Source organism: Orycteropus afer, unplaced genomic scaffold (genome assembly GCF_000298275.1).
Source record: "Orycteropus afer afer isolate SDZICR_OR568_19922 unplaced genomic scaffold, OryAfe1.0 scaffold00237, whole genome shotgun sequence".
Classification (NCBI taxonomy): domain Eukaryota; kingdom Metazoa; phylum Chordata; class Mammalia; order Tubulidentata; family Orycteropodidae; genus Orycteropus; species Orycteropus afer.
This window is the reverse complement of record NW_006921824.1, coordinates 386,675-409,992: the sequence shown is the minus strand read 5'-3', so window position 1 is coordinate 409,992 and position 23,318 is coordinate 386,675. Positions and strand designations below refer to the sequence as shown.

Genomic DNA, 23,318 nt, shown 5'->3' with positions numbered 1-23,318 from the left:
TATATATATATAAAACGTCATAGATGGACAGCCTTGAAAAAATTATGAATCCAGCCACAAAGACCATACAGTCTATGATTCTACTCATACAAAGGTCCAGAATAGATAAGTCTAGAAACAGAAAGTATATCAGTGATTGCTTAGGGCTGGAGGTAGAGGTGGGGTGGGATAGGGGAATGACAGCTAAAAGATATGAGTTGGGTTTTTTTTGTTCTAAAATTGACTATAGTGATGGTTGCACATATCTGTAAATATACTAAAAACCAGTAAATTGAATGGCATGTGCTGATCCAAAGCAATAAGACAGGAGACAACAAGGCTGTTTGGAGAATCTTGGCATCATCCTACTTCATTCCATACCTGCTTCCAATACAGGCAGCCTCCCACCCCACCTAGAACTGCATAGTAAGATTTGCTACAGTTAAGGCAATCACATAAAATGGAGGTAAAACCAAAATAACTTTGGGAAGTTTCAAAGGTAATATTTTTTCATGTTTAGTTAAAAAAAGAAAGAAAGAAACAACTCTTTTTTAACGTATGGGAATACATTTTAATCCACAGTAAAGAAACTTAATTTTCACAGAAAACCTTTAAAGAACAAAGTGGTATTTGTGAGCAACTCACCTTCACATTAGGCAGGTAGATCAACCCACTGAATGAGGTCAGCTTATTGTTCTGCAGATTCACGTTACACACGTTTCTAAACTGGTCAAGTGGAATCAAGTCCACAGTTCTGATTTTAGAAAAAAAAGTACAGTTAGTATTTTAAAAGGACAGGAAAAATATTGGAAAAAGTAAGTTCCTCCATATACAACCCCAAAGGCACTTGAAAAATGTCATCTGACAAATGCTATGAAAAATAATTGCCTTGATGTAAAATGTATAGGTCAAATGATAGGCTAACCATACAGTTTTTAAGCACATTTTGAGAAAACCAGAATCTGGCTGCTTTAAAAAGTCATATCTATTACCACATAAACAGAATATTATCATAAGATAAACTTATAAAATGAAAATCTTCAATTTCTTTATAAATCCATATATTTATACATAAAATGGTACTGAAACTGACATGGTCAGTCATAAGATTTCCAGGTTATAAACTGCAGAAGATATATGTGAAGGAAGTTAGTTCTGAAGTGCCAGGAAGGGGTTAGGGGTGGAAAAGAAAAGCAGGTAATAACTTTGAAAAGAAAGAAGTTTTTTGTTGTATTTCTTGAAAAACTTTTTTGATATTTCACCTTGTAAGGATTTTTTTTTTTTTTTTTTTAATTAAAGAGAATGCTTGATTCCTAATTCAAAGCTTCAAAATGATTCTACCTTCATTTAAGCATCACAGAAAAGAACACATAGCTAAGTCTCATTTCCCTATGATGGGATACTCAAACTCACTGCCATCAAGTGAATTCCGACTCACACTGACCCCCACTGGGTTTCTGAGGCCGGGTTTCCAAGGCTGTAAATGTTTACGGAAGTAGATAGCCCATCTTCCTTCTGCTGAGCTGCTGGTGAGTTTGAATTGCTGACCTTCTGGTTTGCAGCCAAGTGCCTTATCCACTATACCACCATAGTCCACGATGGAATTGTTGTTGTTGTTGTTATGTGCCGTCGAGTCGGCCCCGACTCATAGCGACCCCTCCTTGGGTTTCCGAGGCAGTATCACTACGGAAGTAGGATTGCCCAACCTTCCTTCCAAGGAGTGGCTGGTGGGTTTGAACCGCCAGCCTTCTGGTTAGCAGTCAAGTGCTTTAGCCACTATGCTACCAGAGCTCCTCCACGATGGAATAGCCACTTAAATTAATCCTACACCTGTCTCAAGAAGCCTGTAATCTTGTGGGAGTCAGAAAAATTAAAATAAAAAAGGAATATTGCAATAATAGAGTTAGAAAACCTGTTTGGGAAGTCAGCAATGACTTGACAGAGGAGAAAGATTTTGAAAGGAGATATGAAGGATTTGTAGACATTTGTCAGGTGAATGAGGAAGACAGACATTCCAGGCGGTGGAGGAACCGCGCGAGCAAAGGCAGAGACATGAAACAGCATCTTGTGACTGAGAATGAGGAACCAGAGGCATTTCAAAATTTCTGGAGGATAAAGTGTTAGAGAGCAGTAATGATAGGGGTTATAAAAGATCAAAGGTAATGAAGGAGTCTTTTATGCCATATAAAGGAATTTTCAATGTTATTCTATGGATAATGGAAAACCACTGAACAAATTTGAGAAGGAATGTGATCTAATAAAGCTTCCATCTTAGAAATCCGTACTGATAATAGATGAGTTTCTAGGGGAAGGTTTATATAAGAAAAAAGACTAAAAAGTCACCAGGGAAATTTCTGTAATAATCCACTGACCTAGGCCAATGGTAATGGTTATTGAGAGAAGGGGGTAACATGAGACTTAAGACTTTAAGACTGTAGAACATGGTGATTAACTGAAAACAAGGGATAAAGGAGAGAAATGAATGACTCCTCGATTTTTGACCGGGAAGCAGGTGGATGTTGACTCTAGATGCTTAAGGAGGGAATACAGAAGAATCGGCAGTGGTGGTGGTGCTGGGGAGTCATCAGAGTAGAGTAGTGAGAAGATGTGACGAAGTCGGTTTTAGGCTTGTGATACATTCAGGTGAAGATATTTAGAAAGCAACTGAATATTTAAGGGAAAAGCCCAGCTTTGGGCTACAGATTATAAATGTGGACATCATCATCATCATTTAAAACAATGGCAAAAGATAAGTCACTCCATGAAGAGTACAGAATAAGAAGAGAGGAAGGAAAGGGAGAGAGAATTATAGGAGAAGAGAAAGGAAGACAAAAGGGGAAAGAGTTGAGGACAGAATTCTGAGAACATCAGACATTAAGAATTCAAAAAGAAACCTGAGAAATTTATAGAAAAACAAAGAAATATAATAGTAGGAAAAAAAGGAGGTAGTAAGTATAAGGAGTTCATGGATGGAGCAAACAGTTAATATGCTCGTCTGCTAACCAAAACTGCTGGCTGCAGTCCACCCAGAGGTGTCTTGGGAAGAAAGGTCTGGCAATCTATTTCCAAAAACTCAGCCATTGACAACCCGTTGGAACACGTTGTACTCTGACACACGGGGTCACTATGAGTCAGAATCAAGTTGATGGCCACTGGTTTAATAAGTACAAGGAGAGGGGTTAGTATGGTTATATATCTCAGGTCAAGTTAGTTAAGAATTGAAAACAACTCACTGGATTTATTAACTAGGAGGCCATATACATGAGAACTTGAATATTATCATGTTAGTGGAATGGTAGGAGCTCTGGGAGCGTAGTACCTAAGGCACTTACTTGACTGCTAACCAGAAGGCTGGCGGTTCAAACACACCAGCCACTCCTCGGAAGGAAGATGAGGCAATCTACTTCCGAAGTGATACTACTTCGGAAACCCAAGGAGGGGTCACTATGAGTCAGGTCTGACTCGACAGCACATAACAGCAACAACAACAACAACAACAACAACAGTGGAATGGTGGCAATGTCTGGTGGATTGCATGGGAGTAGAGTGATAAAATGTGAGGGAGCAAACCAAGTAAGTATAGTCTTATTTTAAAAGCTTGGTTGCAAAAGAAAATAGAAATGCAAGGGCCAAGAAAGAGATCAATGACATTTGTAATCATAATTCACATAATAAAAAAAAAGTTAATATATTTTAAAGGATGATGAAGTTAGTGTAAGATTGTGAAGCCATATAGATGTTTTTCTGAATATTACTGAATAATCCTCACAACCGGACCAATAAGCAATACCATGATAAATGGAAAAAAGATTGAAATTGTCAAGGATTTCGTTTTACTTGGATCCACAATCAACACCCACAGAAGCATCAGTCAACAAATCACACAACAGACTGCATGGGACAAATCTGCTGCAAAAGATCTCTTTAAAGAATTAAAAAGCAAAGATGTTACCCTGGGGACTAAGGCACACTTGACCCAGGACATGGTATTTTCAATTTCCTCTATGCATGTGAAAGCTAGACAATGAATAAGGAAGAGTGAAAAATTGATGACTTTCGATTATGATAAAGAATACTGAATATACTATGGACTCCCAGAGTTGGAAAAAGTATAGCCAAAACACTCCTTAGAATTGAGGATGGTGAGATTTTGTCTCATGTACTTTGGACATGTTATAAGGACAAAAAGTCCCTGGAGAAAGACATCATTATGCTTGCTAAAGTAGAGGATCAGTGGAAAAGAGGAAAACCCTCAACGAGATGGATTGACACAGTGACTGCAATAATGGGCTCAGATACCGCAAAGACTGTGAAGACGGTGTAGGATTGGGCAGTGTTTGGTTCTTCTGTACACAGGTTGCTACGAGTTGGAACCAACTCAAAGGCAGCTACAATAACAACAACTGGTTATATTTAGATAAACCTTAGAAAAATGATAATAAGAATTATACATTTAATTATCATGTCAGAAAATATGTAACAAAAGGATTGTACCTGATGAAAGATGAAGTCCAATTTAATTCTTGCATTTGGGTGAAGTTTGAATGTCCTTGTCTTTCTGCAATCATGTCAGAAGTAAGTCTGCCACCAAACAGATCTTTTGCATTTTCAGTCTCTGGTGTTTCCTGTATGAGGACATTTAAGGAAGAGATATCCTCTCTCACAGATGGTGAAATCACATTAAATCTCTGGTTCCAGGACAAAATGGTGTGGACTCACTTCTCCCTATTCATTCCACTAAGTAGCACTAAAAGCCCTATACATTATGTATAAAACAAACATAACAAGCCTGAAAGGTGAAGAAAAGAAGGATATCTGCTAGGAACTTTGGGACCTCCAAAATGACACAGCAGTGAATTCTGTTTTTTGTTTGTTGGTTTTGTTTTTACCTTGTATGTGCTGGGCTAGGTACTGGGGAAGCAGGCAACCTGGAAAGAGCAGACAAAACTAAAAAAAACACATGAAAAGTCTGTTCCCTCTAATCACAGGATCAGAAAGGGGAAACCTAGCAAAACATAAAAATGTTTGCACAGTAAAGGCCCTATTCCAGCCAAACACTGTGCAAATAAACTGTGGCTCCAGCCCCACCAGCAAAAGCAGAATGGGGAGCCTAGAGGTGCACCTTTGCCAAACTGTAAAAAGCTACCCCTCCAATATCTGCCTGCTGAGTGAGGAGCCTTTCATCAGCTCCCAGCACCCAAATATTACCAGAGATCACATGGGTAGCCTGGACTTCCATCTGGTGATGAGGAGGTATCAGTGGGGCAGTAATAAGGCATTCCTGACCTTCTAGCAATTTCAGGCAGGGGAGGCCTATGGGAGCATGAACTCTTACCCTAGCCTAACAGTAATGAAGTATACCGTTCCAGGGTGTCAACAGGGGCTGAGTGGAAAACTTGGACTTCTGACAGCAAGGAAGTGGTGTCCCATTTCCCCACTGGTGCAGAATCACAGAAGCTTTGCTAAAATAGAAGGTTTAAATAAGATCCATGGCCTCATGTCCAGAATACAACTGAAAATGACTCGCCATATTAAGAACCAGGAAAATCTCAACTTGAATGAAAAAAAGTCTATGAATGAATGCCAATACCAAACTGACCCAGATGTTAGAATTAACACCCATCTACATTTTAAACACTCTAGAATTACATCTTCTACTTCTCTCTGCACCCACCTTTTGTGCCTTATACTCCTCTTCACATTTACTACATGGAAGTATTAAAGCCTCACTTAGATTTCATTCTTCTTGGTACTTTCTTGCTAGACAATATTATGCATGTTTTTGGTTTTACCTATCAACTCTCTTCAGATTACTTCCAAACATAAACAAATATGAACTTCCACATACATATTTAGTCCTGTGATTTCAATTGCCTGTTTGAGTTGAGGCCTTGACTGGAGCTTACTTTGAGCCTTAACTTTTGACTTTGGCTGGAAAAGCCTGAGACCCTTTGTAATGAGGGCCCAAGCATATTTCCCAAGCCAGGGATGGGCAATGCAGGCAAGTTGGCTGAGCTTGCGGTTGACACCCCTTTGGTTTTACATGAGCCTTGGTAGCCTCGGGACATGTCTTGGTGTTGTTGGCCTGCATCTTCTTCAGGCCCTTCTTATTGTGCTTCTTGGCAAAGTGCATGTTCCTCAGGAACTTGGGATCCACTCCCTTAAGAGATTCATATTGCTGTGATTGAGGTTTCTTGATGCCATTTCTGTGCCATTTTGGGGACTGGTCATGCGTGGTGTGGTTCTTGAACTTGGCCATGTCTGTACCATTGCCTGCAGCTTGCAGAGAACCAAGGACTGGAAGAGTTCTCCATTTTAAAGTCACTGTCTCCTGGCTCAGTTCTCTTACAGTGGCCTTCTACGGGTCTTTCTTCTATCAGTGTAAACACTGCAGTTAGATTAAATTTCTTCATACAGTTATGAATATATCACTCTCCTACTCAAAATTCTTCAATGCCTGCCCATTACCTCTCACTTGAAGTTTAAATTCCTCAGTCTATTCTTTATGTCCCATAACTAATATATTTCTATTTCACCTCATTCCACAAATAATTTGTGGCAGCTTATAGGAAACACGTATGTCTTAGTTATCTAGTGCTGCTATAACAGAAATACCAAAAGGAGACATTTATTATTTCACAGTTTAGGAGACCAGAAGTCCAAATTCCGAGTGCCGACTCTAGGGGAAGACTGTCTCTCTCTGTTGGCTCTGGAGGAAGGTCCTCATCTCTTTAGCTTCTGCTCCCTAGTTCCTTAGAGATCTCCATGTGTTTTGGCATCTATCTTACCCCATCTCTGTTCACTCATTTTTGTGTGATAAACTCTCTTTTTATCTCAGAAGTGTCTCACTCAAGACATACCCTACACTAATCTTGTCTCATTAACATAACAAAGACAACTCATTCCCAAATGGGATTATAACCACAGACAGAGAGGTTATGGTTTACAACACATATTTTTTGGTGTGGCATCGTGCCTAAGGCATTTGACTGCTAACAAGAAGGTTGGTGGTTCAAACCCACCAGCCACTCCTCAGAAGGCAAGTTGGGCAATCTACTTACATAGTGATATCACCTTGGAGGAGGGGTCACTATGAGTCAGACCCAAGTTGATGGCAGTGAGTTTGGTTTGGTTTTGGTTATTTTTTGGGGACACAATGCAATCCATAACATTCCATCCTTTGGCCCCTTGTTCTTCACGTCCTTCCTACACGGAAAACACATTCATCCCATCATGTGATCCCAAATGACTTAAGTCAACTCCATGTCCAGAATCTCATCTTTTAAATAATCTAACTCAAATATGGGTGAGACTTTAGATGTATTCCATCCTGGGGCAAAATTCTGCTTCATCTGTGAGTCTATGACTGTCAGTTATCTGCTTCCAAAGCACAATGGCAGAAAAGTCACATGACAGACATTTCCATTACAAATGGGAGACAAAGGATGAAAAGAGGGGATAATAGGCACCAGGCAAGTCCAAAACCCAGCAGACCACAAGACACTAGTTCTCAAGGCTTGAAAATAATCCTCTGTTCTTTGAGATCATCTGGGCTATGGCCCTGTTCTCCAGACTCTGGGAGCTGGCCATTCTCTCTGGATTCTGGGTGGAATCACCAGCCTCGGCCCTGGGCTTCAGCCTCATCCTCCAGGCCCACTGGGATGGCAACTCTGCTCCATTAGCTCTGAGTGGCTCCATTCTCCTAGTCCATCTGAGTGGCAACCTTATCCCCTCAACCCTGGCTTTGTTGTTGTTATGTGCCATCGAGTCGGCCCTGACTCAAAGCAACCCCTCTTTGGGTTTCTGAGGCAGTTTGTTATTGTTGTTATTTGCCATTGAGTTGGCCCTGACTTATAGCAACCCCTCCTTGGGTTTTCGAGGCAGTATCACTATGGAAGTAGGATTGCCCAACCTTCCTTCTGAGGAGTGGCTGGTGGATTTGAACCGTCAGCCTTCTGGTTAGCAGTCCAGTGCCTTAGGCACTATGCTACCAGAGCTCCCTCAACCATGGCAAGCCCTGTTATTCTGCCCTTTGGGCCTGACAGTTCTAGTCCTCAGCTTTGGGCAGCTGCCCCATTCCCCTAGCACTTGTGAATGGCCGTTCCACACTCAGGAAACGAGTTGGTGAATATCTGACTCTTAAATCTAGGAAGCCATGACTCCGCCATTCGAAACCAACGCAGACCTGCTTCCCATGCTCTTTCCAATAGTTCTGCTGATCTCTAAGCTGCTCCAGGGATGGTCCTTTTCATTTCTTGGAGGACAACAAATGTAGCTTCTTTGGCCTGTTTCCTACCTGTAGAATTCCAAGAGGCAGACAGTGTTCCTTCCTTTCATTCTTTCTCTGTCCCCTACAGCCTAAGCTGATGGGTTTTCTGTGGTGGTAGTTCGTTAGATCCATCAGTCACAGGCTTAATCTTTAACAAAAGATTGTGTAACCATATCCTTGCTGAAAATTCTAGGACATGTGTCCTTAGTTTTCACAACAGAATTTTCCAAATCTTTAAGTTTTGTTTTCAGTTTTCACAGTTCATTTTTAAGTCCATGTCTATCCTCTTGCATTTTATTCTAAATGGCAAGGAGAAACCACATGGTCCCTTTAAGATCTTGCTTAGAAATCTCCTCAGCCAAATATCCAACTTCATCACTTACAAGTTCTACCTCCCACAAAAATTTGAACATAATTCAAATAAGTTCTTTGCCACTGCATAAAAAGCATCACCTCTCCTCCACAATCCAATCACATGATCATCGTTTCCTTTTAAAGCCTTACTAGAAGCACATTTAAAGTCCACTTTTCTAGCAACATTCCAAAAGGTCCTACAGAGTTTCTATTATTGAGCCATAAATTTGGCCCTGAGCTGTTAGGTAGTCAAAGTAAAAAGGAAAATAGTCAGTTAAATAACACTCATTTTCAGTGAGAGGAACATACCTTTCCTTAGTGAAAAATGTTTTTCCTTATCTCTAAAAGTAGTACTTTCTCATAAGGGCACTGAGAGATATGGAGGATAAGATCTTCAACAGCATCATGCAATACTAGTTTCATAAGACTATTTTTAAAACCTCCCTCACAAAAGCTAACACCTGAATAAAACCCAGTGTATTAGACTCTAGAGTATTTGTATGTGTGGGTGGTACTGGGGTTTTTTCTTTTTAGAATCTCCATCCTTAGGATGGTCCTGAAACAAAGCAGGTGAAGGATGAGTGATCTTGTCAGAATACCTCAGTGTCCCAAATAATCACAAGCTGTCTCTCAAATTTCTAGAAAATTTTATGAGTCTTATCATCTGATAGAAGCAAGGCAAAGCTACACAGGGAATCCTTTTATTCTTCACACATTTGTCACACACCCTGTTACATGGAAGACAGGAGCCTTGTATGAACTTGCTTGTTATAGAATCCAAGTTTCCAAGTATTGCTTTCATATTCAGTGCTATGTTATGTTTCTTTTTCTTCAGTTTATAGTAATGTCGTTTCAAAAATGTTTTTCTTAAGTACCAACAACTGTATTTTTCAAAGAACTAGGAAGCTATTTTTAGGCCCAAAGGGGTGGTAGGGCTCCAGACTACAGTTTCTTTTATCCTGTCCTATAAGACTGTGTTCTGCTCTTTAGGCACCGAATTCAGTGTGGGCTAATGTAAGCACCAGCATCCTCCCCTGCCACCTCACCTCAATTTAGATAGTTAAGAATTGGTCAGAGGAGAACATTTTAAAATACAGATCTAAAATGTGCTTTTGAGACTTATATTTTAATATGCCTAGTAAATTTGGATATTATATTAGTGATAAAACAATGCTCAAAATGATAATGGGTTATGGATATGTGAATATGCAGCTGGGAACAAATACTGCATGTTAAAAAAACAACTTACAATTGAGATTCCATCCAAAGCTTTCAGTTCTGGAAGATGAAATATTACAAACAATCGGTAGTTTTCTTGATTCCATACAATAATATTTCCATACATGTCTAGAATGACCAGGTTGTATATACCCTAGGAAATAGAAATAAAAAATATATATATATTTGTTGTTGTGTTGTTATGTGCCGTTGAGTCAGACCTGACGCATAGTGACTCCTCCTTGGGTTTCTGAGGCAGTATCACTATGGAAGTAGATTGCCCCATCTTCCTTCCGAGGAGTGACTGGTGGGTTTGAACCGCCAGCCTTCTGGTTAGCAGTCAAGTGCTTTAGCCACTATGCTACCAGAGCTCCTCCGTTTTACCATAGTGGTACTCAACGTACTTTCTATCAGTGCTTAGAGGGAACTCTGTTATATTTAAAACAATAAGCTTTGTTTATGGATTAATATCCCATTAAGTGTTATGTGTACACACAGATATAACAGGAATGGAAACATGGCCTGATGAAAAGGATACAAATTTCCAAGGTGGTAGAATTCACCTTAAGGGAACATGTGCTTTGTTATTAGACAAGACACTTTGATGTGCTTTTGTGTGAAGGCAGAACCCTGAGTAGGTGTGGATGGGAGAAATTAAGACAAGAAAGAATAAAACTACTCTGCATCATTATGTATAATAGTTTTGTTGTTATTGAAGATGGAGGCTGCCTCTGTAGCTTAGAAGAAATAGCTATTTAAGGTAGTAGGATGGAGAGGGAAGTTCATGGGTGGTACAAATGGTTAAGCTCTTGAGTACTGGTGGAAAGGTCGTCATTCCCTCACAATAGGTTTACCCAGTGGGTTTACAAGCCAGGTGATCTGCTTCCTAAAGGTCAAGTCCTTGAAAACCCTGTGGAGCAACCTGAGACTGCACATATGATGTTGTCATAAGTCAGAATTGACTTGAGGGCACCTAACAAAATTAGGAGCTCTGGTAGCGTAGTGCCTAAGGCATTTGACTGCTAATCAGAAGGCTGGTGGTTCAAACCCACCAGCTGCTCCTTGTAAGGAAGATGGGGCAATCTACTTCTGTAGTGATACTGCCTCGGAAACCCAAGGAGGGGTCGCTATGAGTTGGGTCTGACTCAATGGCACACAACAACAACCACAAAATTATGATGGAGGGGAAGAAAGTCAGTAAATGGACACAAGTTTTTTGTTGGAGAGCATGACCTAGTAATATTAGCAACAGAAAAGAGGCCAAAGTGAGACTCTCAGTGGCAGGAAATGGCCCTAGTACTTTAGAAACAATAAGTCAGACATTACATTTAAAGTGAATTCCTGTTCTGTGCTACACTAACACTCCATTTTGTTCAAATCTTTTGTAACGCCTGTTACACAGTGGCCTTAAATTAGAGATACTTCTGGGAATTAGAGAACAAAGCTGGGTAAAGCTAAACAGTAGGAGTGGGAACTTCTTGTAAGAACAGCAAGAGACAGTCAAGAATAGCATTGAAAATAAGAGATTGTTAAAGAATCCTACTCTCCATCCAGGTTGGAGAATCCTTAGAAATAGTGAAGAAAGTACTAATTAGGAGAGATTGAGCTTGGGTTATTTTATTTGAGTATTAAAAAAGTTACTCCAGAAGCTTACCAACTAGGGAATATTATGGTTACACATACATAGGTAAATGTGAGTTGAACACAAATACATTTTAATGTTGTTGTTGTTAGGTGCCATCAAATCATCTCCAACTCATAGTGACCCTATGTGTAACAGAACCAAACACTGCCCGGTCCTGTGCCAGCCTCACAATCCTTGCTATACGTAAGCCCATCATTGCAGCCAGTGTGTCAATCCATCTTGTTGAGGGCCTTCTCGACCCTCCACTTTACCAAGCTTGATGTTCTTCTCCAGGGAATGGCCTCTTCTGACAACATGACCAAAGTAGATGAGATGAAGTCTGGCCATTCTCGCTTCCAAGGAGCATTCCGGCTGCATTTCCACCACAGATTTGTTAGTTCTTTTGGCAGTCCATGGTACTTTCAGTATTCTTAACCAACACCACAAATCAAAAGCATCAACTCTTCTTCGGTCTTCCTTGTTCATTGTCAGCTCTCACATGCATATGAGGTGCTTGAAAATACCATGGTTTGGGTCAGGTGCACCCTAGTCTTCAAGGAGACATCTTTGCTCCTCAGCATTTGAAAGAGGTCTGCAGCAGATTTTCCCAGTGCAATATGTTGTCTGATGTCTTGACTGCTGCTTCCATTGCTGTTGATTGTAGAACCAAGTAATATGAAGTCTTTGACAACTTCAATCTTCTCTCCATTTATTGTGTTGTTGTTGTTGGATGCCATTGAGTCATCTTGACCCATAGCGACCCTATGCACAGCAGAATGAAACACTGCCCGGTCACCAGCCTCATGATCCTTGCTATACCTGAGTGCATCATTGCAGCCACTGCATCTATCCATCTCATTGAGGGCCTTCCCCTTCTTCGTTGACCCTCCACTTTACCAAACATGATATCCTTCTCCAGGGAATGGTTCCCTCTGACAATATGACCAAAGTAGGTCTGGCCACTCTTGCTTCCAAGGAGCATTCTGGCTGCACTTCCTCCACGACACATTTGTTGGTTCTTTTAGCAGACCATTGTACTCTTAGCATTCTTCTCCAACACCACAACTCAAAAGCAGCATCTCTTCTTCAGTCTTCCCTATTCACCGTCCAGCTCTCACATGCATAAGAGGTGACTGAAAATACCATGGCTTGGGTTAGGCATACCTTAGTCTTCAAGGAGACATCTTTGCTCTTCAGCACTTGAAAGAGGTCCTTTGCAGCAGATTTGCCCAATGCAATACATTGTCTGATGTCCTGATGCTGCTTCCATTGGTGTTGATTATAAAGCCAAGTAATATGAAATCCTTGACAACTTCAATCTTTTCTCCATCCACCATGAAGCTGGTTTATTGGACCAGTTGTGAGGATTTTTGTTTTCCTTATATTGAGGTGTAATCCATACAGCACACTGTAGTCTTTAATCTTCATCAGTAAGTGCTTCAAATCATTCTCACTTTCAGCAAGCAAAGTTGTGTCATCTGAGTATCACAGGTTGTTAATGAGTCTTCTTCCAATCCTGATGCCATGTTCTTCTTCATATAACCCAGCTTCTCAGATTACTTGCTTAGCATACAAGTTGCATAAGTATGGTGAAAGGATACAACTCTGACACATTCCCTTCTTGATTTTGAACCATCCAGTACCCCTTGTTCTGTTCGAACAACAGCCTCCTGATCTATGTACATGTTCTTCATGAGTACAATCAAATATTCTAGAATTCCCAATCTTCTCAATGGTATCCAGTTTGTTATGATCCACAGAATTGAATGCTTTTTCACAGTCAAAAAAACATAAGTAAACATCTTCTGGTATGCTTTGCATTCAGGTATGATCCATCTGACATCAGTAATGATATCTCTCATTCCACGTCATTCTGTGGGATCACCTTTCTTTGGAATGGGTACAAATGTGGATCTCTTTCAGTCAGTTGGTCAGGTAGCTGTCTTCCAAATCTCTTGGCACAACCAAGTGAGTGCCTCCAGTGAGGCATCCATTTGTTGAAACATCTCAATGGGTATTCCATCAATTCCTGGAGGCTTGTTCTTTGCCAATTCCTTCAGTGCAGCTTAGACTTCTTCCTTCAATACCATTGGTTCTTGATCATATGCCACCTCTTGAAATGGAAGAACATCAACCAGTTCTTTTTGGTACAGTGATTCTATGTATTCCTTCCATTTCCTTTTGATGCTTCCTGCATCATTCAATATTTTGCCCATAGAATCTTTCAGTATTGCAACTCGAGGCTTAAATTTTTCCTCAGTTCTTTCAGCTTGAGAAATGCTGAGTGTATTCTTTCCTTTTGGTTCTCTAACTCTGGGTCTTTGCACATTCCATTATAATAATTGGCTTTGTCTGCTCGAGTTGCTCTATGAAATCTTTTCAGCTCTTTTATCTTGTCATTTCTTCCATTTGCTTTAGCTACTCTCCACTCAAGGGCAAGTTTCAGAGTCTCCTCTGACTTCCATTTTGGTCTTTTCTTCCTTTCTTGCCTTTTTAATAACCACTTGCTTTCTTCATAGAAGATGTTCTTGATGTCATCCCACAGTTCCTCTGGTTTTTCATAACTGGTGTTCAATGCATCAAATCTATTCTTTAAATGGTCTCTAAATTCTGTTGTTGTTGTTATTTGCCATCGAGTCAGCCCCGACTCATAGCGACCCCTCCTTGGGTTTCCGAGGCAGTATCACTACAGAAGTAGGAATGCCCAACCTTCCTTCCAAGGAGTGGCTGGTGGGTTTGAACTGTCAGCCTTCTGGTTAGCAGTCAAGTGCCTTAGGCACTATGCTACCAGAGCTAGGAGGGATATAATCAAGGTCATATTTTGGCTCTCATGTACTTGTTTTAATTGTCTTCAACTTCAACTTGAACAGTTGATGGTCTGTTCCACAATCAGCTCCTGGCCTTGTTTTGGCCAAAGAGATTTAACTTCTCCATCACCTCTTGCCACAGATGTAGTCAATCTGATTCCTGTGTATTCCATCTGGCAAAGTCCATGTGTATAGCTGCCATTTGTGTTGTTGAAAAAGGGTAATAAATAAGTTGTTGGTCTTGCAAAATTCTATCATGCGATCTCCAGCATTATTTCTATCACCAAGGCTATATTTTCCAACTACTGTTAACTCTTCTTCATTTCCAACTTTTGCATTCCAGTCACCAGCGATAATCAACACATCTTGATTGCATGTTTGATCAATTTCAGACTGCAGAAGTTGGTAGAAATCTTCAATATCCTCATCTTTGGCTTTGGTGGTTGGTGTGTAAATTTGGATCATAGTAATATTAACTAGTCTTCCTTGTAGGTATATGGATATTATCCTATCACTGACAGTGTTGTACTGCAGGACAGATTTTGAAACAGTCTTTGTGACGATGAATGCCACACCATTGCTCTTCAATTTGTCATTCCTGGCATAGTAGATCATATGATTGTCCCATTCAAAATGGCCAAAACCAGTCCATTTCAGCTCACTAATGCCTAGGATATTGATCTTTATGCATTCCATTTCATTTTTTACAACTTCAAATTTTCCTAGATTCATACTTCGTACATTCCATGTTCCAATTATTAATGTATGTTTGCAGCTGTTTCTTCCCATTTTGAGTCCTGCCACATCAGCAAATTGAGGTCCCAAAAGCTTTACTCCATTCACATCATTAAGGTTGGCTCTACTCTGAGGAGGCAGCTCTTCCCCAGTCGTATTTTGAGTGCCTTCTGACCTGGGGGCTCATCTTCCAGCACTATATTGGACACTGTTTCAGGGCTATTCATAGTGTTTTCCAGTAATATATCAGACTGTGTTTCACTGCTCTTCATAAGGTTTTCTCTGGCCAATTCTTTGAGAAGTGGATGGCTCCTTCCTTCTTCCAATTCTTAGTCTGGAAGCTCCATTGAAACCTGGCACCACGGGACCCTGCTGGTATTTGAAATACCAGTAGCATAGACTCCAGCCTCACAGCAATACACAAGTCACCACAGTATGACAAACTGACAGATGAGGGGTGGATACATTTTAATAGACCTTGCTATTCTTGATTTTCATTTTCTTTATATTTTCCAAATTCTGTACAGTGAACATATATTACTTCCATAGTATAAAGAAACAATAAATACTAAATAAAAACTGCCTATTACTACCCCCAGACAGTTACCTTTAAATTGTAGATCTCCTGATTGACAGCAATATAGTTATTGCTTATGTATAATTCAATTAGAGTAAAAGCTTTCTGTAAACCACTCAATGAAGTGATTCTGTTGTTCTCAAGAGAAAGGGAGTGGAGATGAAGCATATTATCAAAAGTATGCTTTTCCAAACCAGTGAGAAGATTATTATTCATGCTGAGGCGAGTTAATTTAGTCAGCCTTGAAATGCCTAGGAAAATAAGCAAATTCAAGAAAAGAATCAGACAGCACTGAAAGGTTAATTAAAAAAATAACCTGCTTGTCATTTTACTGCTACTCTTTTCTTAAGATCAAATGACTTTACAGATTCTATAGTATTAACCATCATTGTCTTTCCTTCTTTTTCAAAAGTCTATTATCTTGTGTATAAAGTCCCATTTGACACATTAAATTCCATTTTGTGGACTTCTAAAAGCTTTACATAAAGCTCAAGAAAATCAACAGCTGTCATTTTAAAACATTCCAAGTAAGAAACTAGAGTAGACCACTCTGGAAAAGTATTCCTCGTTATGGTATCGTTTGTATTAAAAAGAACGATTTACCTTCATTCTTCTACATTTGTATGCCTGCAAGTACTCCAAGGTAGAATTTTAGAAAATAGCACCTCTTAACCACAATCTAACCCCTTATGGACATTATGTTTGTAGGCAGTTTATGACTGTAGGTAAGGTGGTGCAGTTGAAAAAAATCAAGACATGTATTTAACTTTCATATATTCCATAACATGTCCTCTAAACTTACGTATTTCAGTTGCAGATGAGCATAGACCCAGCCTCAGTTCCTCATCAATAAAATGGACATACTGAGCTGCTATACTTCTAAGGGGTTATGGTATTAAATATAATGAAGTTTGAAAAAAATCAGGTATAAGTTTCGGCAAATAATTGATCCTCAACAAATTTTATTCCTGTTTCCTTTTCACACAAGCCCCTATCATGGGCCTATGCAATGCAGAACATATATCAATCTAGGCAAAGATAGGTAGGATAAAATCATCAAAGCAAAAATACTTAAGTGGATATTAAACCTGTCCACGTCTGGAGAAAAATAAGAAAAATATTTGTTCGAGTTCAGTGAGGTAGCTTCTAGCCTGTTCTCTGAAAAGCAGTGTAGGAAAAATATAAGTTGGAGCTTCCCTTCCATAGATTTATAGAGGGGAATGAAAAGGAAATAGGGTTCTCAGTTGTTAATAGCAAGCAAAACGAACACCGTAGTATATGGGAATGGAAGAGTAGGGACAACTCTACACAAAGATACCTAAGCTTTCCCAGGTTTTATCAATTGAAATCTACAGAGGAGAGGCCTGTGAGTCTGTATATTAAGCAAGTACCCTGAGTGATTCTTATGGCTAAGTGTTAGAAACATGTAGTCAAGAGCCATTAAAATAAACTTCAACAAATGTCATACATGCTGTTGCTAGAAAATTTTAATGCTTGTTTTGGTGTATATAATTTTTTGAAATTAGATTTTCTATTTTATGAAGTAATCCAACAAATTAAAAAGTGAATAGTCTCTTTCCCGGCCATGATTTCCAATTCTTATCTTCCCTCCCCAAGGGAGGATATCAAGATGCACACCCAGAAACAGTCTATATCCAGTTAAGCAGCATATATTTTTGTTTGACTGTGTGCCCAAATACAGATATACGTATTCTCATTTTAAATCAAATGATGCATACTTCGGGACATGTTATTCTTTAATTCCTTGAAGTTAGCTACCCTTTTGAGGCAAAGGAGAAGAGGAACTTGTTAGTAAGTCAAAGGAGATTGTTTCTAATTTCTTTTTTGGGTTCAATGCTTTACATGAGGATAAGAATAAAATAAAGCTGGGAAGGAGTCAGAAAATAAATCGATGTTAGTCTATTCCAGAACATGTTCTCTAAACTCATGTTCTGTTTTTAGCTGCATATAAGCATAGGCCCAACTTCAGTGAAGAATTCAAGAAGCTCTAAAGAGGCTAGGAAGTGAGTTTCTCTCATTCTCTCTGGCCCAGAAAAGTAGGTTTTAATATTGAACTTTAAATAGTCAAATAAAATATAGTCGTTTCAAATTACTAAGTTTTAAGTAAAGCTGCTTAATTATACTTGTTTATGGATCCATAGGAAAGGTTATTGAGTACATTTGATTTTCAATGTGAATGTAATTTTCATTTTTGTTGGTCTTCAACTTTCAAATGTAACCTTAATTCTATATTTTGAAAAGTGAATGGGCTGCTTTACCTTTTTCAAAAGCATACCTTATTCCTTCACTTATTCATCTCTGTAGGCATTCCTAGCTTGCATGTGCCAGGTCTGGCAATAGATGGTAACTACTGGCAGAGAGGAGAGAGGGGAGGTGGAGGAGGTGAAGTCAGCTAGCTGGGCTCCAGGCAAGCAGTCACTGATCGCACAAATGGGGGTGTAAATACTCTATCTCAAACTTCTTGAAACTCCCCTAGAGATCTTTCTCTTCAGAAATTGTCTTCAGTATTATTACTTTTTTGCTCTTGCTATTTAGATATTCTTATTCTAAGACTTCAAAGTTCCTAAAGACCTTACCTTCTATCTTTGAGATACAGTTTCCATCTAATGTCAGCTCTTCCAAGTTAATACAGGATTCTAAGCCTTCCATTTTAGTGAGATTATTGTTGCTGAATGATGCCCATTTCAGATTTTCCAATTTCTCTAAATTTGTGATTTCAAAGAGATGCTGCCCATCTAAATTTAGGGCAGTTATCTGTAGAATAATTTACATTATATGTTACTTCTGAATCTCACCAGTAAATGCAATCAATGTCATAAGATAAAAAGGGTAACGGAACAACTGAAATGTGTAAGCAAGCATCAAAGGAATTCCTTCAAGGGTTAAGAACATTGTGCAGCTATTAGTTTACAAAAAAGCAAAAGCTGACAAGACCATAATTCCTAAGAGATACTTAGAGGTGTATGGACACTGTGATGTGCCAGGCAGATCCCCTGCAGTGAAGGACCTGTCCCAGCTCCTGGGAGTGCCATCAGCAGACAGCCTTCAGCTGTCAGTCTTTTAGGGATTGATTGCCTCAGCTGCAAAGAGCTGCCTCACCCAAGGTCATGTTCCTTTCCAGGGTGGCCCACATCCAGTAATGGAGGAATATAAAGGCTTGGCTATTTTAGCCATTTAGCCCTACTAGGGACAAATTTAAAGGCCCATTCTGCTTTTAGAACTCCCCATGGGGTCAACTAAGGCTATCATTAGTCTGCATCGAAGCTCTTTATTCTATAATAAAAATGATGCCCCTAATAGCTTCTGTTTTCAAGAGACTCATCTTTTCTTATACCAGTTTCTATTTTTGGCAAGAGGTTTAGAATGGGCTCCTTATGCAGCAAGGAGCTGCAAGTGCTCTATAACCTTTTCCATGATCCTTGACTGAATTCTGACCAGTTTCCTTATCCTGATCCGTTTTCACTTGACACCCAGACTTGCTCTCTGGCTATGAGCCTTTAAAGTTTGCTTGCCGTTTTCAACTTATTATCAGACTTTACCTTTCAGTTTTGTACTGGACTTTACCCTAAATATCCAATGATATGGTGACTGTCTTCCGGGCCTAGTGCTTGGGCCGTAACTACTCACTACTTGACCTCTTTATTTTAATTTGGCTCTTCTAATTTTCTGCCCTCTTTATAACACACAGATTAAAGCTGACTAAAAATCAACTGAAATTAAGCTTTCATATTAGGTTTAGTAGAATTAGCCCTTACCTTCAAGTACCAGTTTCCATTCAGATGTAAATATGGTCCTGACTTTGAAATCTGTGTCAGAATTTTGGCAGAAGGCCATGTAGTAAGTACTCGTGGTCTCTCCTCTCTAGTACTAGAATGTCGTAAAAGAGATAACTAATAACAACAACAACAAAAAATAATGAATAAAGGAGATAAAATATAGAGGTTCATTTATATATAGTTAAAAGTACTGCATCCAAATATATTTTTTATTTTAATCTTTCACTTTTTATTGTTTTAGTGAATACTGAACCATATGAAATAATATTATAAAACTATAAAAGGACTAGTATAAAAAATACCCACATACTCACCCCATGAAACCATGCAGTGGCAGACTATCACTAATCTCCTAGAAGTTCCTGTAGGCCTCAACCTAATCCTTTTCATCTTCTTCCTCTCAGAAGCTATCTCAATCTGAAATTTTGTGTCTAATCAAGATCAACTGGTGTAACATACCCACAAAGACAATGTTCTATGTTCTACTTTGGTTAGTAGTGACTGGGATCTAAAAGCTTGCAAGTGGCCATCTAAGGTACAAGTATTGGTCTTTCCCTATTGGTAGCAGAGAAGAGTAAAGAAAATCAAAGACACATGAATCAATTAGTACAAAGGATTTATGGACCTTATGAACCCCATTCTCTAGAACCTTGAGACCTGTAGAACTAGATGGTGCCTGGCTACCACTGCCAACCACTCTGAAGGGGATCAAAATAGGAGTAGGTGAAAAATGTGGAATAAAATTCAAAATCCTGAAAAGACTAGGCTTACTGGTCAGTTAAAGACCGCTGGAACCTCTGAGAATTTGGCCTTTCAAGCCTGGAACTGAAATCACCCCTGTAGCTCAGCTTTCAACCAAACAGTAGACAGGTGTATAAGGTGAACAATAGTATCAGGGAGGTACACACTCCTTAGAACAATCAATCATACGAGATCAAAATGGCAGCATTTTTCCAGGGATAAATCTCAGAAGGCAAGAAGGAATAGAAAACAAGGACAAATGGAAACAGTATATACAGGAAGGAAGTGGGAAGAGTGCTGCTACATTGTGGAGATTGCAATCAATGTCAGGAATCAAATTGTGTATGAACTGTTGAATAGAAAACAAATTTGCTCTGTAAAGTTCCACCCAAATTGCAATAAAAAGTTAAAAAAAGAAAATAATTTTGCTACTAAAAAAAAGAACAAACTTTGTGTCTACTAATTCTTTGCTGTTTATATATATATAGTTTTAATATCTATGTTTGAGTCCATGGACAATATATCATTTAGTCTTGCACATTTTTGAATTTTATATAAATTGAATATTTTATTGTTGTAAAGTATTCCCTTATCAATTTTTCTGCCAATGTCAGTGTTTTGGTATTATAAATATTGTTACCTGGGGAACACATGCAATTTAGAGTATATGCCCATATATATATACATATTCAGCTTTACTAAATAATGCTAAATTGTTTTCCAAAGTGCTTGTACCAATTGCAATTTTTACTTCACATCTTTACTAAAGCTTGATATTGCCAGACTTTAAAATTTTTGTCAATCTGTTATGTTGTTGTTAGGTGCTGTTAAGTCAGCTCCAACTCATAGCAACCCTATGTACAATAGAGCAAAACACTGCCCGGTCCTGTGCCAGCCTCACAACCCTTGTCAATCTAAGTAGCTGTAAATTGGTAGGTCACTATGGTTTTCATACTCTATTTCTTGATTACCAGTGTGGTGGAACATGTTGTTCTTGTTGTTATATGCCGTCGAGTCGGATCCGACTCACAGCGACCCCTCCTTGGGTTTCTGAGGCAGTATCACTATGGAAATAGATTAACTGAATGTTATGATTTCATAACATGAAGTGTCTTTTCAACTCTTGCTCACATTTCTATTTGGTTGGTTGTCTTTTTATTTACATATTCTGATTATATAAAGAATACCTTTTGTCAATTAAATGTTGCATATTTCTTTCTCTAGCAGGTAGCTTGTAGTGTCACTTCCTTGGTGGTGTCCCTTTAGGAACAGATGTATTAATTTCAATGAAGACAAATCTAATTTTTTATGGTTTACGCTCTTTGTTTCTCCAGTAAATTCTTCCCCAACTCAAGGTCATAAGGATGATCTCTGATCTTTTCTTCTAAGACATTTTTGGTTTTGTCTTTTACACTGAAGTCCTTAATGCACTTGACTCAGCACCTTTTATTGAATAGTTTCCCCTGTCTACAAAGGTAGCTTTGTCATTTATCAAGGTTCCATGTATGTGTGGGTCTATTTTAGGTTTTTTATTCTGTTCCCTTGGTCTACTTTTCTAACTTCATGCCAATACTACATTGTCTTAATGGATTTTAAATAGGTTTTGATTTTTAGTAGTCAAGTCCTAACTCCTCATCAGTAGTGCTATATATTTTATCAACAAAAAAGTTTCTTTCCCTCATTTTCAATAGATCCAAAATTAAACATTACACTGTTTAAAGATTATTCAAATACCTCACACAATTTAAATATTTATATAACTAGGGTAGGGATATTTAGAATGTTGCAGCTATTTTGGCCAGTGTGTGGGATTTTTAATATGGATGATGCAGATATGTCTTCCCCTCTATGCTAATAGGCTTTATTGTTTTTAACAAGGTGCATATAATTTCTGTGCTAGGAAGACAATTCATTAAATGCTTCTTCAAGGCCACTAACTTATCCACAAAAATTGTTTCTTTTCATATAGCTTCTAGATAGGACTCTGGTAAATTCAGGTGCCTAGGAGAAAAAACAAGGAGCTCTGGTGGTGTAGAGCCTATGACATTTGACTGCTAACCAGAAGGTTGGTGGTTCAAACCCACCAGCCACTCCACAGAAGGAAGACTGGGCAATCTACTTCCATAAAGATTTATTGCCTCAGAAACCCAAAGGGGGTTGCTATGAGTCCAAATTGACTCTATGGCAGTGAGTTCGATTTTTTTGAGAGCAGAAAAACGGGTTACTATAGAGGTATTTTGTAATTGTGTGCAGGGATGTATTTAGAGAATCCATATAGCCAGTTGGTATTTTTATAGGATTCATTTAAACAGAGAAAAATAATCTAGTTGCATGATGGTTCTATATTATTTTTATTAATATGCTAAGAGATAATATAAAATCTTAACAGAAAAGAGTATGGGAAATATTATTTGTATGTTATAAATAGCACAAGAATTATTAAACAGTAAATTCCAACCTGTGTAATCTTTGTTCCAGTAATAAATTTCATAGCTGCAGTTGTCTCTTCTTCAGAAATGAGGATTCCATCTAAGTGAGTAAGAGTCTTTAGTCTGCCAATAACGCTTAATCTCAATGTGGCTGGCTTGGGAAAAATAGCAAAAAGTTATTTTTTTACAAAATATTATATATGTCATGGCACAGAAAAGGACTGCTTCTTCATTTCTTTCCATATAATTCAAAATTATACAGCTCATTTATTGTAAATATCTAGAATTACAGGCTTAACTTAATATTTAAAATAACCATTGAAATTAAATTATATTTAAGAATTAATCTGTTACAGCTGAAGTGGGATGATGCTAGTCTTATGAAGGAGGGCATTCCATAAGTTTTGAAAAGTGTGCCTCTGGTGAAAAGTGTTGACAGAGCAACTGCAGTAACTATACTATTTATCTAGATCGGCAGTAACCTGGTAAGTTCCATGTGTGATTCAACATGGATCTTTAGCTCTATAACTGATTTGGCAACAGGGAGATAGCTACACTATGATCATTTAGGGCATCTTCTTTGGCAAAAGAAAAAGTATTCTTCAATTTTACTGAGTGAAAAAGAAGAAACACAACAATATAAACATAGTAATATAGACAGTTTAATAGGAACAATCATGCTTTAATCCCTTTTAAAAATGCTGACCATACTCTTTTAGGCATCTATTAAATGTAGGGAAAGGAAGATTCTGGAGACCAAAAACTTGAGGCTTATTTTAATTACTTTG

General features: G+C 38.6%; 1 protein-coding gene across 1 annotated transcript in view; it reads right to left on the bottom strand.

Annotated features, from left to right (window-relative positions):
• LRRC9 (leucine rich repeat containing 9) overlaps positions 1-23,318 on the bottom strand; it is a 161,127-nt gene that overhangs the window by 45,412 nt on the left and 92,397 nt on the right. Inside the window, exons 18-24 of the mRNA XM_042782087.1 lie at positions 22,560-22,685; positions 19,340-19,474; positions 18,161-18,338; positions 15,594-15,814; positions 9,852-9,974; positions 4,474-4,604; positions 625-733 (exon numbers count right to left, since the gene is read on the bottom strand). Of these exons, the coding sequence (XP_042638021.1) occupies positions 625-733; positions 4,474-4,604; positions 9,852-9,974; positions 15,594-15,814; positions 18,161-18,338; positions 19,340-19,474; positions 22,560-22,685 (1,023 nt within the window). The remainder of the gene's footprint in view (positions 1-624; positions 734-4,473; positions 4,605-9,851; positions 9,975-15,593; positions 15,815-18,160; positions 18,339-19,339; positions 19,475-22,559; positions 22,686-23,318) is intronic.